The sequence below is a fragment of the Mustelus asterias genome, chromosome 12 (assembly GCF_964213995.1).
Source record: "Mustelus asterias chromosome 12, sMusAst1.hap1.1, whole genome shotgun sequence".
Lineage (NCBI taxonomy): Eukaryota > Metazoa > Chordata > Chondrichthyes > Carcharhiniformes > Triakidae > Mustelus > Mustelus asterias.
The window spans coordinates 76,804,484-76,822,422 of record NC_135812.1 but is presented as its reverse complement, the minus strand read 5'-3'; the positions used below and the strand labels follow the sequence as shown (position 1 = coordinate 76,822,422).

The 17,939-nt window shown below is 43.3% G+C and overlaps 1 protein-coding gene across 1 annotated transcript in view; it reads left to right on the top strand.

Moving 5' to 3' along the window:
- The window catches only part of LOC144502044 (glutamate receptor ionotropic, NMDA 2C-like), an 80,047-nt gene that overhangs the window by 40,581 nt on the left and 21,527 nt on the right, over positions 1-17,939 (top strand). Inside the window, exons 4-8 of the mRNA XM_078226055.1 lie at positions 1,061-1,272; positions 4,351-4,510; positions 7,705-7,858; positions 9,074-9,199; positions 13,012-13,241. Coding sequence (XP_078082181.1) covers positions 1,061-1,272; positions 4,351-4,510; positions 7,705-7,858; positions 9,074-9,199; positions 13,012-13,241 — 882 coding nt within the window. The remainder of the gene's footprint in view (positions 1-1,060; positions 1,273-4,350; positions 4,511-7,704; positions 7,859-9,073; positions 9,200-13,011; positions 13,242-17,939) is intronic.

Genomic DNA, 17,939 nt, shown 5'->3' with positions numbered 1-17,939 from the left:
CCAAGCTGGTTTGAAGTTGTGTGAACATTCTCAAACCCCAGTAAGAAGTCCTACAACATCAGGTAAAAGTCCAACATAAGCTTTCGTAGCGCTGCTCCTTCATCAGGTAAATCTGAGCAAGGAGCAGCACTCCGAAAGCTCGTGATTCCAAATAAACCTGTTGGATTTTAACCTGGTGTTGTGAGACTTCTTACTGTGCCCACCCCAGTCCAACGCTGGCATCTCCACATCATTCTCAAACCCAGCTGTGCTGGTTAATGTCCACAACAATCACTTGATTCAGAAGCTGAAGCTGTTGAAATTTTGTACTCCATTTCTGCATCTCCTGCCACCAAATAGCCATTAGGATCAGATAGCGTTAATGCAAATGCAGTTACTCAGGATTCTATTCTCAAGATTGTATTTTAAAGTTCACTGATCTCCGATCACTTGTGTTGCCAGAATTGCAAAGTATCATACTCCATGATTGGAAAAGATACATTAGAACAATGAGATCCAGCTTCCAGGCATAATCGGTATCTGGTGATTAGCAAAAACAACACCATTATAAGGAATCAAATTATGGACACACAATCGAGAGCACCCCAATCCACAGTTATAGATTTGTTTAACCAATGAATTTCAACGTCACCAGAGCAAGATTGTTCCACAGTACATGTTAAATTAAAATTACACTGGATACCATCACACACAATCATCATTAAACCTTTGGCAATTGCAATCAATTTCTCATACTCTTGAATGAAATCACACCAACGTAGCTAGGGTAAATATATGGGGATAGGGCCTGGGTGGGATTGTGTTCAGTGTAGACTCGATGGGCCGAATGGCCTCCTTCTGCACTGTAGGATTCTATGATTCTATTCCCCAGATTCCTCTTCCCACGAAGAATTCATTTTCCAGTGAGAGTGCCTCCCTGCTATTCTCACTCTCCCGTGTACCCCTCTCTATTCACTCTTTATAAAAATGGGAGAGAGGTCCCACAGCTCAAGGTGACTGTCTCTGTTAGTTAAAGAAGCTGGGAATGAACTGCAGACACATCTCTCCTCACTTTTTACAGGTTGGACGATGGGAAAATGGTTTGATAAGAATGAAATATCCAGTGTGGCCGAGATATGGGAAATTCCAGCAACCTGTTTCCGACAGTGCGCATCTAACTGTCGCCACGCTGGAAGAGAGGCCGTTTGTAATTGTGGAGGAAGCAGATCCTGAAAATGGAGCTTGTGTACGGAATACTGTGCCCTGCAGGAAGCAAGCAAACCTGAGTGAAAGGTAAGGAGCTACATCTGGTGTTGCAAATAATGAGCTGTCACAATGGCTACAGGAAATACAGCTTAGTGGCTCTTAATTCCTGAGCTGATGTATCCAACTTCTTTTTAAATACCTCCATCAAATCTCCTTAGCCTTCTCAACTCGAATGACAACAATATAAGCTTCTCCAGTCTGTCCAAGTAATTGTAAACCTTTATCCCTTGAACCTTCTATTAAATCTCTTCTGTACCTGGTCCAAAGCCTCCGTATCTTTCCTAAAGTGTAGAGCCCAGGATACAATACAATATTCCAACTGGGATGGAGCTAGTATTTCATACAAGTCCAAAGATGTGCAGGTTGGGTGGATTGGCCATGCTAAATTGCCCCTTAGTGTCCCAAATGTATAGGTTAGGGGGATTAGCGGGGTAAATGTGCAGGGTTATGGGGATAGGGCAGGGGGTGGGAACCTCTGTCGGAGAGTTGGTGTAGACTCAATGAGCCAAATGGCCTCCTTCTGTCCTGTAGGGATTCTATTCAAAGTTCTAAAATCTAACTAAGAAATATAACTAAAGTACTGGTTGAGTGATATTATGGAGTTTAAATAGTTATAATATAACTGAAGTACAAAATTTATATCTCCGTGGTGCCAGTTTAAAGTATTACCCCAGTTTAGAGGGGAGAAAACTGAAAGCTCACCAATTAATCATTTAGCTGTATGAGACAGGGAGGGAAAGGGTTGAGGACCAGCAGTCAGAGTTTAAGGAAGACAAAAGTAGGACATCAAAAGGTAGCTATTTCTCAATTACTCCCAGTGCGATGCACTAATGAGAATAGATGACAGATTATTACATGGTTAGAGACTGTTCAAGAAAAAGGGCTTCAGATTTCCACCATTCTTTCTGTGAGTGCTTCCTAACATTGCCCCCTGAACGGGCTGGCTCGAATTTTAAGTTTACTCCCCTTTTGGGCTCTCCAGTTCCTGGTTCATTAACCACCTCTTCCCACTCCAGCCAGCAGTAACATTGTCCTTTAAGGGAGTCATTGCTTTCACGCTGGCACCAGGTTTCAGCATAAATTGTGGGGACCTGTATTGAGAGAGAAAGGAAACATCAAAAGGTTACAATCCATTTGGGGACCATTAACATTTAAAGAGAAATCCAAACACCTTCTTTTAACCAATAGAACCATGCACAAGATTTTATGTTTTAAACAAAAATGCAAACTTTATTGTGTTTAAAAGACTTAAACAACGCAAGTGCAATTAGCTTAACAACATCGGTTTATGACTTGTTTTGCACTCAGGTTTACTACTTACTTTCCCCAAGGATTCTCTTGTAAGGTACATGTCTATTTAGAGTTATTTACTTCTCGAAGAGCCACCCGTAAGTATGCCCAGTTCGCTGGAGACTACTTCAATTCTCATCAGCTCCAAGTATTCTCAGAGATAAAACTTTAATTTACCATCTCTTGATTGTGGTTTCACCTGTTCTGATTACTTTGTCAATATTTCCAAGCTAGCTGCTGGTTGCTTTCTTTGCCACATGGCTCTGAAGATCAGGTTTGTGACTCAGTGCAAATTCATCTACATGTGGGGAGTTTTCCCAGGGTGCTGGCAAACGGGTTTTCCAATGACTTCCCACCACCCCTGCTTTCTCTAGGGTTGGGTGCAACCCTATCAGCAGCAGGAAGCTGATGGAACCTGTTACCAAGCCAAAGAGGGATTTTCCCAGTGACATTTTTCATTCCCAACAGCAGAACAGTTACACACTGGCCCGCAGCACCTCATGGAGGTGCCCAGTTTTGAGCTGCTAGATCTGTTCTGAATCTATTCCATTCAGCACAGTAATAATGCCACACAATACAATGGAGTGCCTTCAATGTGCAGACAGGACTTCATCTCAAGGACCATGTGGTGATCACTCCTACCAATACAGTCATGGACAGATGTGACAGTAACAGATAGATTGTTGAAGTTAAGATCGAGTAGTTTTTTCCTTTTTTGTTGGTTCTCTCACCACCTACCACAGGCCCAGTCTAGCAGATACGTCCTTCAAGACGCAGCCAGCTTGGTCAGTTGTGGTGCTACCGAGCTACTCTTGGTGATGGACATTTGAAGTTGCCCACTCAGAATACGTTCAGTCCTTGCTGCCCTTAACGCCTCTTGCAGGATTTTTTTAGGATGGTGAAGCATCGAATGATGGAGGGCGGGAGATGGTAATTAGCAGGAGATTTCCTTGCCCATGTTTGACATGGTGCCTTGAGACTTCATGAGATCCAGAGTGAATGTTGAGGATTCCCAGCACCACTCCCTCCTGACTGTATATCACTGTGCTGCCACTCTGATGAGTCTGTTTGGCTGGTGGGACAGGACATACCCAGGGATGGTATGGAGGAGTCTGGAAGCTGTTCTTTTTTCAAGTATGTATCCACAGGATGTGGATATTGGTGGCAAACTCAGTATTTGTTGCTCATTCCTAACTGTACATCTGGCTGTCTTGCTGGGCCATTTTGGAGAGCAGTTAAGAGTCAACCATAAAAGCAAATTACTGCGGATGCTTGGATCCGAAACCAAAAGAGAAAATGCTGGAAAATCTCAGCAGATCTGGCAGCATTTGTAAGGAGAGAAAAGAGATGATGTTTCAAGTCCAGATGATGCTTTGTCAAAGTGAGTCTGGAGTCACAAACAGACCAGACCAGGGAAGGACAGTAGGCTTCCTTCCCTAAAGCTAGGGTAAATGCATGGGGTTATGGGGATAGGGCCTGGGTGGGATTGTGGTCAGGGCAGACTCGATGGGCTGAATGGCCTCCTCCTGCACTGTAGCATTCTATGATTCTAAAGGAAATTAGTGAACCAGTTTGGTTTTACTATATTCCTGTAGTTTCTTGATCATTGTTACTGAAAGAAGATTTTTATTCCAGATTTATTTAATTAACTAAATTTAACTTCCCCGGTGGCCATCTGGGGTTTGAGTTTATACCTCTGATCATTCGCCCAGGCCTCTGGATTACTTTGCATGTAACTTATTGTGACGCTCCCAAAAAATCTATGCCAACCTCTGATCCACTGTGACGTGCTGTCTTATCCCACATGTGTTTCAGTATTGCTGAGGCGTACACCAAGCTCTGTTGTAAAGGATTCTGCATCGACATTCTGAAAAAACTCGCAAAAACTGTCAAGTTTTCCTATGACCTTTACCTCGTGACCAATGGAAAACACGGCAAGAAGGTTCGGGGCACCTGGAACGGAATGATTGGAGAGGTACAAATTTCATGTTCTCTCTGTCAGTGTCATTAACCAATCAGAGATTAATAAGAAACAAGGCAATAGAAACAGCAACTAATGGGGCCAGGATGACACCGTTTCTGCAGGTGTGGGGGAAAGTTAAAGTTTATTTATTAATGACAAGTTTGCTTATATTAACACTGCAGTGAAGTTACTGTGAAAATCCCCTAGTCGCCACACTCTGAAGCCTGTTCGGATACACTGGGGGAGAATTTAGCATGGCCAATGCATCTAACCAGCACATCTTTCAGACTGTGGGTGGAAACCGGAGCACCCAGGAGAAACCCACGCACACACGGGGAGAATTTTGCAGACTCCACACAGACACTGACCCAAGCCGGGAATTGAACCCTGGCCCCTGGCGCTGGGAGGCAGCAGTGCTAACCACTGTGCCACCATGCCGCCCATGATTGAGCATCACAGGATAGCAAGTGTGGGGTTAAGGGTCAAGGTGGCATTGGGAGTGCTCAACAGAGACCGTGCACCCAATAATTGAAACACGTTCAAGGAGAACAAACCACCCAATAAATAAATACAGAGCATTCTAACTTAACAAATTCTAAACAGTCACATTAAATGAACGCAGACAAATCAAACCAAATAAATACACTGCACTCAGGAACAAAAAGGAATTATTTACACTACATAAAATAAGCAAAATACTGCGGATGCTGGAATGGATGCTGGGAAAACGCCGCAGGTCTGGCAGCATCTACAAAGAGAGAAAATACTCTTCCTACAGATGCTGCCAGACCTGTTGAGTTTTTCCAGCATCCTCTGTAGTCACACTACATATATGGATAGGTCACTGATGGTTAATAATCCAAAACACTCTCAAAAAACAAATATAGACCATGACATTCAATAACACTCACAATCACTGCAAATCATTCAAAATAAATGTCATTCATTCAGTACAGAAAAACAAATAAAACCCAAAAAATATAGATTACGCTCACTTAATAATATTATTCACTTGATATGAGAGATAGGATGTCTTGTGTCCTATCTCTGGGCCAGAAGCTCTGGGTTGAGTCCAAATCCAGAACTTGTTGGCCACAGAAGAGGCATTCATAATGCGGTTCAATAGATTTATAATCAGCTTAGAAATCCTTCTACCACTTCCCCATTATTTCCCATCGGGGAAAGAAGTGTGTGTGTGAATATACACCAAAAAATACTTTTTAAACTTCATATAAATTTGCAGCCTTCACACATAGTAAAAACAAACCACTCAATGCAGTATTCACAATTAATACTATTCACAGTAAATAAATATAACTATTCACACTCCAACTTTATCTGATCCAAAACATCCACAGATTAAATTTGAACCACCTGAACTTCAAATGTAGATAATACTCAGTCAATAAATAAAATCAACTTGCACTGTTAATACAAGCCATACCCACAAACTAACTGTAAACCACTCACGTTTAATTGACCCATTCTATTCATAAAAGGCAACAGGAATAAAGCAGAAAACTCCAGGCCAATCAGCCTAACATTCAGCTGGCGACATTTATTGGAAGCCAATATTAATTTTCATTTTGAAAGGGTGGAATACCAGTTTGTTATTTAAAAAAATGATGTCTGAGTAACCTGATTGAATTCTTTGTAACAGAACAAACGGAAGAGGTAGTGCAGTAGATGTTGTATATATGGACTTTCAGAAGGCATTTTTAAAAGTCTCACAGAGGAAGATTGCTAGGTCTATCGAGTCAAGAATACAAAGTTTGCTCAGTGACAGCAAGCAGAGCATGGTGGTATATGAATCTGCTTCAGATTTGGAGGTGTTCCCCAAGAGTCAGATTTAGGTCCATTATTCTTTACAATGGCTATAAATGACTTAGATTTATGTGTAGGAAGCAATGTTACAAAGTATGCTGATAATGGAAAACTTAGTAATGTAGGCTTCAGGATGACATAGACAGAATGGTGAACTGGCAGAGCATGGCAGATGGAGTTCAATGTAGAGAATGTAAAATATGCACTTTGTAAAGATTAAATGGAAAGACAATAAACTCTAAATAGCACGATATTGAAAACAGAACAGTGGTTAGCACTGCTGCCTCACAACGCCAGGGATATGGGTTCAATTCCCGGCTTGGGTCAGTGTCTGTGTGAAGCCTGCACATTCTCCCCATGTCTGCGTGGGTTTCCTCCGGGTGCTCCAGTTTCCTACCACAGTCCGAAAGACATGCTGGTTAGGTGCATTGGCCATGCTAAATTTTCCCTCAGTGTACCTGAACAGGCGCCGGAGTGTGATGACTCGGGGATTTTCACAATAACTTCATTGCAATGTTAATGTAAGCCTACTTGTGACACTAATAAATAAACTAAAAACTAAAGGTGTAGATGAACAGAGAAATCTTGGTGTCTGTCTGTTTACGAAAACACTTAATGGTGGCAGAACAAGTGATTGAGCTGGATAAGAAGCATATCAGCCAGTTGGGTTTATAAATAGATGAATGGAATAGGAAAACAAATTTCATGCCAGGACATTAGAAAGTACTGGTTAGATCTCAGATGGAATATTGTGGACAACTCTGGGCACCACTTTCCAACAGGACTGAAAAGATTTTAGAAAGGGTACAGAGGAGGTTCACCAGGAAGTTACCTGGGATGAACGATTCAATTATGAGCAGAGTTAGGAATGTTCCCCTTAGAAAAGAACTGCTGAAGATGGGATCCAATAGCGATGTAAGATTTTAGTAGAGTGGAAGACTATAGATTCGTCACTGGAAAAAATGGTCTAGTTTGGGATATAGAGAATTGTTCCCACTCAGACATTAGGATCTGGAATTCTCCACCTGAAAAGATGGTAACAAAATAATTTTGAAAGAGAGTCGGAACGGCAGCTTGGGATGCGGAAATTACAGAATTATAAACAAGCAAATGAGGATGTGGAAATAAACACAGTGTTCTTTCAAAAATCCAGCACAGGCAAGATCAGCTGGAAAACCACAATTTACTGACTAAATAAATGCCGACTACTGGCACAGATGAACACAAACCCCTTCACACTCAATAAATACAAACTTCACACTCACTAAAGACCATCCACTCACATGAAACCAGGAGTGTAAAACCATTCGCATTAAATAAGTACAGGGCAGTCTGGTCCTCAATATTAACCCTGTCTGCCGCTTCTTTTCCTCCCTCTGCAGGTTTTCTATCAGAGAGCAGACATGGCCATTGGATCTCTCACCATCAATGAAGAGCGCTCTGAGATTGTAAGTTTCTCAGTCCCCTTCGTGGAGACTGGGATCAGTGTGATGGTGGCCAGGAGCAACGGGACTGTCTCTCCTTCGGCCTTTCTTGGTGAGCAGGGACATGTTGTGAAGGGGTCGCATTTGTTAATGATCAAAAAGCAAACCATGTAGAGAATGGGTTCATTCAGGTCAGCAACTGCAAAAGAAGCTAGCAATGATTTTTAAAAACTAACACTGTCAACTTTCCTGCGCAACACCGTCACTTAGTTTACACATGATTGGAAGAATCCTTGTAGAGAAAACCTTAGCCCCCTGTTTCAACTCATTTGTCAGGAATTTCCTGAACAGTTCTCCTAATTGGTTGCTGTAACTTTGTTTCATTAAATATTCGTGGCTGGTCAGTATAACATGAGGGTATGGGGGGGGAGCTTTCGGTACTTTCTTTCTAATCAAAAAACCCAATTCAAATTAAGTTCAATCATGGTCCCCACATGGGGGACAAACCAGATCCAAGCTGCCAAGACAAGACTTTGCGTCCCATTTTGGGCTCGATCAAACAAGATCCAAGCTGACAGGATGAAGCATTGCACCCCCTCCCGGGCTTGGTCTAACGCTTCATCTTATCCAAAAGGCCGAGATGGCTTTGAAAAATTGCATCAGGTAAAGCCTCGGTTTAACCTCATTGTCTATCCTGATCCTTTACTAGCTTAGGGAAACCACGATCGCAGGCGTTAGCACACCCCCACGGGTGTGGCAATGGGCTAGCCTCATCCCCTGCCTGATCATTGTATCACCCCTGCCAGGTTGAGGTCAATGATTTCCACTAAACTGAACAATTTGAGCTGGGATTAATGATGAGGCTGACCTCTATAATACAAGCAATTGATTGGGAAGTCAATGGTGTATAAAGGATCAAAGAAGGAGCTGAGGTCAATTTGGGTTTGAACTCAGTGAAGAGGTAAGGACTCAATGTTGAAGTGCGATCTGAACTAAGTTTGAATGGATCTACGATGTGATCTGGGATCTAGATCAAGATTGCAATCAATGACCAGAGACTGGGGTCAGTGATTGAGCCAAGGATCAATGCTGGTGTGATGGGTCTGACTACCAATCACTTTTTGAGGTTTACAGTCTTAATGATTGGATGTAGTTGAGATTCTGATAAGGAATGAGTTCGCAGAGGGAGTATTTTCTGAATTAATGCTTTGAGACATTCCATTTTGCAGCTTGAGCCTTGCAGGAGGTGAATGCTTGCTGGTTTAAATATTTGGAGGGTTCTAATTGCTGTGTTGAATTTACTCAGCTGTGATTTCTCTCTCTGCAGAGCCCTACAGTCCCGCAGTGTGGATGATGATGTTTGTAATGTGTCTGACGGTGGTGGCACTCACAGTCTGTATATTCGAATACTATAGCCCTGTTGGTTACAACCGAAACCTCATGAATGGCAAAAGTAAGTTGTCAGTGAATTGTAGTGACTGGAATTATGCATTTGTTGGATTATTATTGAATCATTAAATTATAGAATGATCCGCTGATCATGTACCCTCCTCTTATATTGTACCATTTAATTTATATTGTCTCCACATCTTGGGTCCATGACAGAACCCCTATATACTGACCCTGAGTGCACAATATAGACTCCAGTCTTCTGTGGTTTCAGGATCAGAGGGCTTCATTTATCCAGTTATCCCATTGTCCAGGGGGGCACAGATCCGAGGCCCAGAGGTTGGTGACATCCGAAGTCATAGAATTATAGAATGATTACAACACAAAAGCTGTAACCATTTGGCCCATTAGATCCGTACCAGCAATATGCCAGAGCTACTAAGCTAGTCCCACTCCCCTACCTTTTCCCCATATCCGTAAAAAAAAATTCTCTTCAGCTGGTTATCCAATTTCCTTTTGAAAGCCACCATTGAATCTGTTTCCACAACATTCTCAGGCAGTGCATTCCAGATCCTAACCATTCGCTGTCCCTGTTTAGCTTTCTGGTTGTGCAGCGGGTCAGCGAGGAACAGGTCAGGTCCACGCCAACTTTTTTTCCAGAGGGATGGGAGCGCGAGCCCTTCACCCTCCCCATTCTGGTCAGGAAAACCCTGCCAAACACACTTCAGAAACTCTTCTTCCTCTCTGCCAGTTGCACTATTAGCTCAGCCTAGATTAGGATAATTTAAGTCACCAGTTATCACTACTCTATAGTTTATGCAATTCTCTCAGAATTGCAGCACATGCTGGCCTCCAACCTTCTATCTCACAACATTAAGCAGGTGGACCTTGTAAAGCAGCTCCAGACTACACAAGGGCAAGATCCAGAGGTGCTGCCAGTTGCATCCCCTGGCCTGGAGTGAACTGCAGTGAGAGGAGACACATCTTAACCTCTTGTAGAGCATAGTTTACTGCAGCACCTGCTCTCCGGTTCACCTACTAAAGCAGGGTAGAATTGACACCGAGTGAGGAAATGTTCCTTTAACCTGGAGGTTGAGGGGATGAATGGTCTGATGTCAAAGATAGAGAGGCACAGATGAAAAGATTTCAGTGAGGAGACTTGTTCTGGTTTCCCTTGCAGTGGTTGCTGAGGAATTAGAATCTCAAAATCCCCATTGTACAGAAGGAGGACATTTTGCCCATTGAGTCTGTACCAAACACAATCCCACCCAGGCCCTATTCCTGTAACCCCATGCATTTACCCTGCTAATCCCGTTGACACTAAGGTCAATTTAGCATGGCCAGTCAACCTAACCCGCACATTTTTGGACTGTGGGAGGAAACCGGAGCACCCGGAGGAAACCCACGCAGACACGGGGAGAAAGTGCAAAACCCACGGCCGGAGTTGAACCTGCGACCTTGGCGCTGTGAGGCAGCAGCGCTAACCACTTGCCACCTTTAGAAGTTCTCTTTGTGTAGCCTCTGAGCGAGGGCCCCCTCAACAAGATTCAAGCACAGCTCTCTTAGATTGACAAAGTTGTCACAACAGAACTGTTAGTGAAATAAGAGAAAATGCTGTTGCAAAATCTGAGCTAAAAACAAAGTGCTGGAAAAACTCAGCAGGTCCTGCAGCATCTGTGGAGAGAGTTGATTTGCAAGTCAAATATGACTCGTTATAATTGTTTCTATTGTAGATTATAAGGGTTAAGAATGTGAAGTTTTAGTTTCAGTTTAAGGTGAATTGAGGGTTGTTAATTTCAGTTTGATTTAGTATGCCTGGGTGTGTTACAAATAATTCTTGAACTTTTGACCCAGCTGAGAAACTTTTAGAAGCAAGGAAGCCTGGGGTTGCTATGGGGAAAATAGCTGAGGGTGGAAATGTGCTTTAAAAGGGAAACTGGTGTCGTTTGTTTCTGCTTGGGGAGAAAAAGTGGAATATAAGCTGACCTGGAGGCTGCAGACATCAAGTCTGTTGTGTGAACGAGAGAACTGAGTTCTATGTTTTTAGAGAGGAACAGAGGGAGTTTTAGTAGACCAAGTGGTCCTGTAAAGAGAGAAGTCCAGCTACAGAATAGTTGTCAAGGATGTGTCTACATGTGTCTTATGGGTCATGCAGGGTGACCGTAAGCAATGCTTAGACTTGGATCAGGAGGTCATATTGATAGGAATATACCATAGATCTGAACTCAGACCTGTGCAGCCAGTTCCAGACATATACGCCGGAATTCTATCGCCCAGCTCACCATAGAATCGGAGCGGGCAAGGGGCGGACAATGGAAATGCCCGTTGACCTCGGGCGGGAATTTCCGGTCTCGCTCGGGCCAGGCCGTAAAATCCTGCCCAATAAGCCGGAATTTGTCCGCCCCGCCTGCCACGAGAATCAGAGCTGGCGAGGGGTGGACCATGGGAAGGTGCATTGACCTCAGGCGGGATTTTACGGTTTTGGGATGAGCGAGGCCGTAAAATCCCACCCATAGAAACTGCCACCCAGCGTATGAGTATGTGTATAAGCTTATCAGAGTGAACACCACAGTAAAAAGGTTAAACTGGGCTAATCTGTTGGAGTAAGATTAAGGTAGATGGTCATGTTGGTTAGAATCATTACCTTTTTGGCTTAATATACCTAATTAGTCATTATTGTTTGTGTTTGCTTTGTTCGAGTTTGTGCAATAAAGATTAATTTTGTGTTTCAATTTAATCTTGGGTGTCCTGTCACATTCATGCCTTTGGTCCTTCCACATAGAAATCATAGAAACCCTACAGTGCAGAAGGAGGCCATTCGGCCCATCGAGTCTGCACCGACCACAATCCCACCCAGGCCCTACCCCCACATATTTTACCCGCTAATCCCTCTAACTTACACATCCCAGGACTCTAAGGGGCAATTTTTTAACCTGGCCAATCAACCTAACCCGCACATCTTTGGACTGTGGGAGGAAACCGGAGCACCCGGAGGAAACCCACGCAGACACGAGGAGAATGTGCAAACTCCACACAGACAGTGACCCGAGCCGGGAATCGAACCCGGGTCACTGGAGCTGTGAAGCAGCAGTGCTAACCACTGTGCTACCGTGCCGCCCTTAAATTTTCCTTAAATGATTATGGTCTATCCAGCCAGATCCTAACTTAGGCTTGCCTGCTATTATAGAATCTTAGAAATCTTAGAAACCCTACAGCACAGAAAGAGGCCATTCGGCCCATTATGTCTGCACCGACCACAATCCCACCCAGGCCCTACCCCCATATCCCTACATATTTACCCACTAATCCCTCTAACCTACGCATCCCAGGACACTAAGGGCAATTTTAGCATGGCCAATCAACCTAACCCGCACATCTTTGGAGTGTGGGAGGAAACCAGAGCACCCGGAGGAAACCCACGCAGACACGAGGAGAATGTGCAAACTCCACACAGACAGTGACCCAAGCCGGGAATAGAACCCAGGTCACTGGAGCTGTGAAGCAGCAGTGCTAACCACTGTGCCACCGTGCCGCCCATGTATAGCTGGGCTCACAAAACTCTTCTTCAGATCTAAAGGGAGTTAGCAATATGCTGGATTTTATACTGTTGGGGGTGGGCTGTACCTTGTTTTCACGTTTTTGCTTTCAGACTGCTAAAGGGTTCAACTACTTGAGGGTCACCAAGTAATTTTTAGTTTTCCATTAAAATTTTGAAGATTATGAAGGGAATTTGAAGTAAATGGTCTGTGGTGAAGGGATCAAGTAGAGGTGAAAGCACAGCACTAAGAACATCCTGATGCTGACATCAGTAAGATAGAAAATGGATGAAGAATTGGACTTGCAGTGTAATTACTGTTTGTATCTGTCTCTTCACAGTTACAGGAGGTCCGACATTTACAATAGGGAAATCGGTGTGGCTTCTCTGGGCACTGGTCTTCAACAACTCTGTTCCCATTGAAAATCCCAAAGGAACAACTAGCAAAATCATGGTCTTAATCTGGGCCTTTTTTGCTGTCATCTTCCTGGCAAGTTACACAGCAAACCTGGCGGCATTTATGATTCAAGAACAGTTCATTGACACTGTCTCCGGTCTCAGTGACAAAAAGGTAAGGCAAAAACCCAACAATACTGAATATAGAGTCCACATCATTGGTGCTGCATCTAGAACAGATCCCACTGCAACTGAATCCAGACCTCACCGCATCAGCATCTAGAACAGATCCCACTGCACCTGAATCCAGACCTCACCGCATCAGCATCTAGAACTGATCCCACTGCAACTGAATCCAGAACTCACGCCATCAGCATCTGGAACTGATCCCACCGCAGTAAATGCAGAACCCATGCCTGTTGACTTTGAAACAACTCTTCCATCCACACCTCCATCAATTATCAAAATCATTGCCTCCTTCCTCCTCTATCTCCTCCACTTCCTCCCCTTCCCCAACTCTCAATCCCCCGTTACACCCCTGGAAATCCGACAAAGAGAAAACCTCCCCAGATAGTAATTGATCAGCACGAGGCTGTTGCTTCTATTTGCCTGACCGAGTCCAGTCATGTTAATTTCTTTTTTAAGTTTATTTATTAGTGCCACAAGTAGGCTTACATTAACACTGCAATGAAGTTACTGTGAAAATTCCAGAGTTGCCACACTCCAGCACCTGTTCGGGTACACTGAGGGAGAATTTAGCATGGCCAATGCACCTAACCAGCACATCTTTAGGACTGTGGAAGGAAACTGGAGCACCTGGAGGAAACGCATGCAGACACGGGGAGAACATGCAGACTCCATACAGACAGTGACCCAAGCCGGGAATCGAACCCGGGTCCCTGGAGCTGTGAGGCAGCAGTGCTAACCACTGTGCCACCCATATGGTAGACATTTCACCATAGTATCAGTTCATAAGCTGTTATTGGGTTTATTCGAAGAGGATAAGCCAGAGCCTAAGTTGTGAAGCCCAGCAGTCATTGTTGCCACCCACAAATAGGCATCCACTGGAGGGCTGGTTTGGCCATGGTTAGAATTGCGCAGAGACTTCACAGAACTGTTCATGGGACATATTTTTCTCATCTTGATTGAAGCACATTCAAAATGAAGCTTATTGAAGCATAAAGTTTCACTGTTATCACACGATTGTCTATTGTGCTTAGCTCTAATTTTATAACCCTGGGCCTCTGTCCAAACAGTCCATGGATTTGAAAGTGTGCTCATTTTCACAGAAAACAGCTGCTACTAGTAGGCCTTGCCTTACATCAAAAAGTCTTACTTGGGATGCTGATCAAGTTATATCAAGCCTGTATTCTTGCAGTATGGACATGTTAGGTGACCAAGGCTGGGAGTATGGGATGGTTGAAGGTCATGTGATGTCATGTGCAGCACATGACCAACCCCTTGGCCACTGCAGTCTCTCACTTGCATCAATAATTTAGATCTTCATTGGAACTCCAGCACCATCTTGATTGGGGGAGTAGCAGCGTGTATTAGAATCCAGGTCTGGCATCTTGATGTCATCTGAACCTAACATGTATATGTTAGAAAGGGTCCCACTTGTTGGGTGTGTTGGGCATTCTAGAAAGTTAGGGGCTAAAAATAAAACTTAACTTGCACCTTGCAAGAACAGGCTTTCCAAGGTCGGTATATCCTTCCTGAACGTGGTGCCCAGATCTGAACTCCATACTCTGGGTGGTGCCATTATAGTCTGAGAGATTCTGAATTCAAACAGGCAACAAGGACACCATGTTAACAGTCAACCTCCTTCCTTTTATGATTCACAACACGTTGCGAGCGATACTCTGAGATATTTTGTTGCTTTACGTAGCCAGTTTTATCACTGCAATTGGCATGTCTACTACTTTTAATGTTATATATGAAAAATGCTTGTGTGAGGAAATAAGTGACAGTAATGATATCAGCCAAGAGAGGCTGAGATGCAGCTTTAGTGGCTAATAAACACAGGTTGAAGGATCCAATATAAAGAGAGGAGTTAATAAAACAAGAACAGATACATCATGAGGTCTTATCTGTAACATGTATCTTTGATGTAGCAAATATAATGGAGCACAATAGGTCTTGAGAGAGATTGAAGGATGCAGAAAAGTTAAAGCTGCTTTCTCTCTTCTGGTTAGACTCATTGCTGTGCTGCATATCGATAAAGTCCGTTCTACATGCTCCACCGTTATGAACCTGTAATTATGATATTACATATTTTAAGGACAATTGTGTTAACTATAGAAACCATCACCGCTGCCATTTCTATTTTCAAACCTTTCCATTGAGCCTTTTTCAAAAAGGAAGTATGGACAGACAACAAGACACTTTCTCTGTTTGTTCAATCTTCCTCAGACTTGGTTATCTCTAGAGTTGGCTACAAAGAGTCATTAAATCCAGAATTCCTCCAGGGATCTCCATTGTATCCTCAAAAATGTGTGAAAACCTCTTGGCTTCTGAGAGAACAGGAGATAGGAAGGCACTTCCAAGGACCTCGACACAATTAACTTCTGTGCCTCGTCAAACAAATGCTTCATCAGAATTAACCGAGCAGCCATTTTGTTTAGGTTGTGATAAAGGCGAAAGCCATCTGAGAGTTAACAACGTTCTGAGCCAATGGAGGACAAGGAGGAAGGTATTGAAAAAATCAACTGCAGTCCTACCAAAAGAGTCCAGACATTCTACAAGTGCCATAACTGCAGAATGAGTGAGGAATAGGAAACCTTTTCTCCATCCCAAAAACCTGCTGAACCACCTGAAAAGGCAAACCTCAACAGTTAGCTATAGCAGTCATCACAGCGACTCAACCCCTTCACTTTTGGAACAAAGGAATTCATAGAATCATTGAATCCCCATAGTGCAGAAGGAGGCCATTTGGCCCATCAAGCCTGCACCAACAACAATCCCACCCAGGCCTTATCCCCCGTAACACCACATATTTACTCTGCTAATCCCCCTGACACTATGGGACAATTTAGCATGTCCAATCAACCTATCCTGGACATCTTTGGACTGTGAGAGGAAACCGGAACACCCGGAGGAAACCCACGCAGATAGGGAAGAACGTGCAAACTCCACACAGACAGTGAACTGAGGCTGGAATTGAACCCGGATCCCTGGCGCTGTGAAGCAATAGTGCTAACCACTGTGCTGCAATTCAAGAAATGGGCCCACAAAGGTATCTCACAGATACTGATTTGAAATCTCCATCTTTAAGTATCTTTTTTTTCCTTTATCTGTATTGTAATCTTTGTACCCGTATTTTAGTCAATAACGTCATCACTTTTACTTAAGTAACTTACAGCACTGCTTTTTTAATAAACTAACCTCTATCCTGTTTAAGACTAAAGCTTTGATGCTGGTTATTTTTGAATTTAATCATTTGCGAATTAAACAGGAGCTACATGTGCCGAAACATGGTTAGGACGCCCCCATCAAGTGTCTTGAAACCGTTAACTTTTGCTAAGATTGGCACATGCGCAGCCATGCAGCAACCTGGGAGGCACCTTTACAGGTCATATGTTAAATACTGAAGCCATGGGAAGAAGAACCATTGATAAAACTAGACACAGACAGCAACAAACTATTGCAGGGAGTATTGCTCACAACATATTGTTGTGATTGACGGAAGGAGGTTGTTAACATGGTGTCCTCCTTATTGCCTGTTCAAATCCGAATCTCCAGAGTATCTGAAGCAGTGTGCTTAGATCTGGGCACTGTGCTAAGGAAGGATAAATTGGCCTCCATGGGGATGTATCGCCGATTCATCAGAATGACACAGGGGCTTAGTGGATTAAATTATGAAGGAAGTTTGTATGGAATAGGCTCACATTCCTTTGTGTACAGAATAATAAGGGGTGATCTGATTTGAGGTTATTAAAATGATTTAAGAACATAACAAACAAGAGTAGGAGTAGGCCATAAGGTCCCATGTGCTTGCTGTGCCAATCAATAAGATCATGCTGGTCTCCACTTTCCAACCCCATGCCCCCTTGATTCCCTTAGACTGTAATACTCTTATCAATCTCTATCTTTAAAATATTCAATGACTGAGCATCCAAAGCTCTCTGGAGTAGAGAATTCTGAACATTCACAACTCTTATCTCAGTCTCAAACAAGCATTCCCTTATCCTGACACTGTCCCCTTACTCCAGCCAGGGGAAACAGCCTCTTAGCATTTACGCTATCGTGCTCACTCAAAATCTGATAAGTTTATAGGATTATAGGCCCAATCTACTCTACCTGTCATCGTAGGACAGTCCGCTCATCCCAGGAACTAGTCTTGCCTTCACTGCGTGGTCTTCAAGGCAAGTATATTCTTCCTTAAATCTGGAGACCAAAACTGTGCACAGTACTCGAAGTGTAATCTTTACCAAGGCCCTGTACAAATAGAGAAAAATTTGCTCACTCTTGTACTCCTATTTTCTTGCAACAAAGACCACCATGCCACTTGCCTTCCTAAATGCTTGCTGTACGCTGTGATCCTTGTACAAGTATACCCAAGTTCAACTGAACATCAACATTTAAAAGTTGCCCTCCATTTAAAAAATATTCTGGTCTCTTTCCACCCAAGGTTAATAATCTCACAACTCCCAACATTATCCTTCATTTGCCACCATGTTGCCCACTCAACATATCTATAACTCTTTGCAGCCTCACAGCTCACTGTCTCAGCTAGTCAGCAGCACACCTGGATACATTACCCTCGGTCACTTTGTTTCACTCATTTATATAGATTGGAAATAGCTGAGGCCCTAACACTAATTCTTGCAGCACTCCACTTTAATCACCACTTTAAAATGCCCTGTGAGCCAAT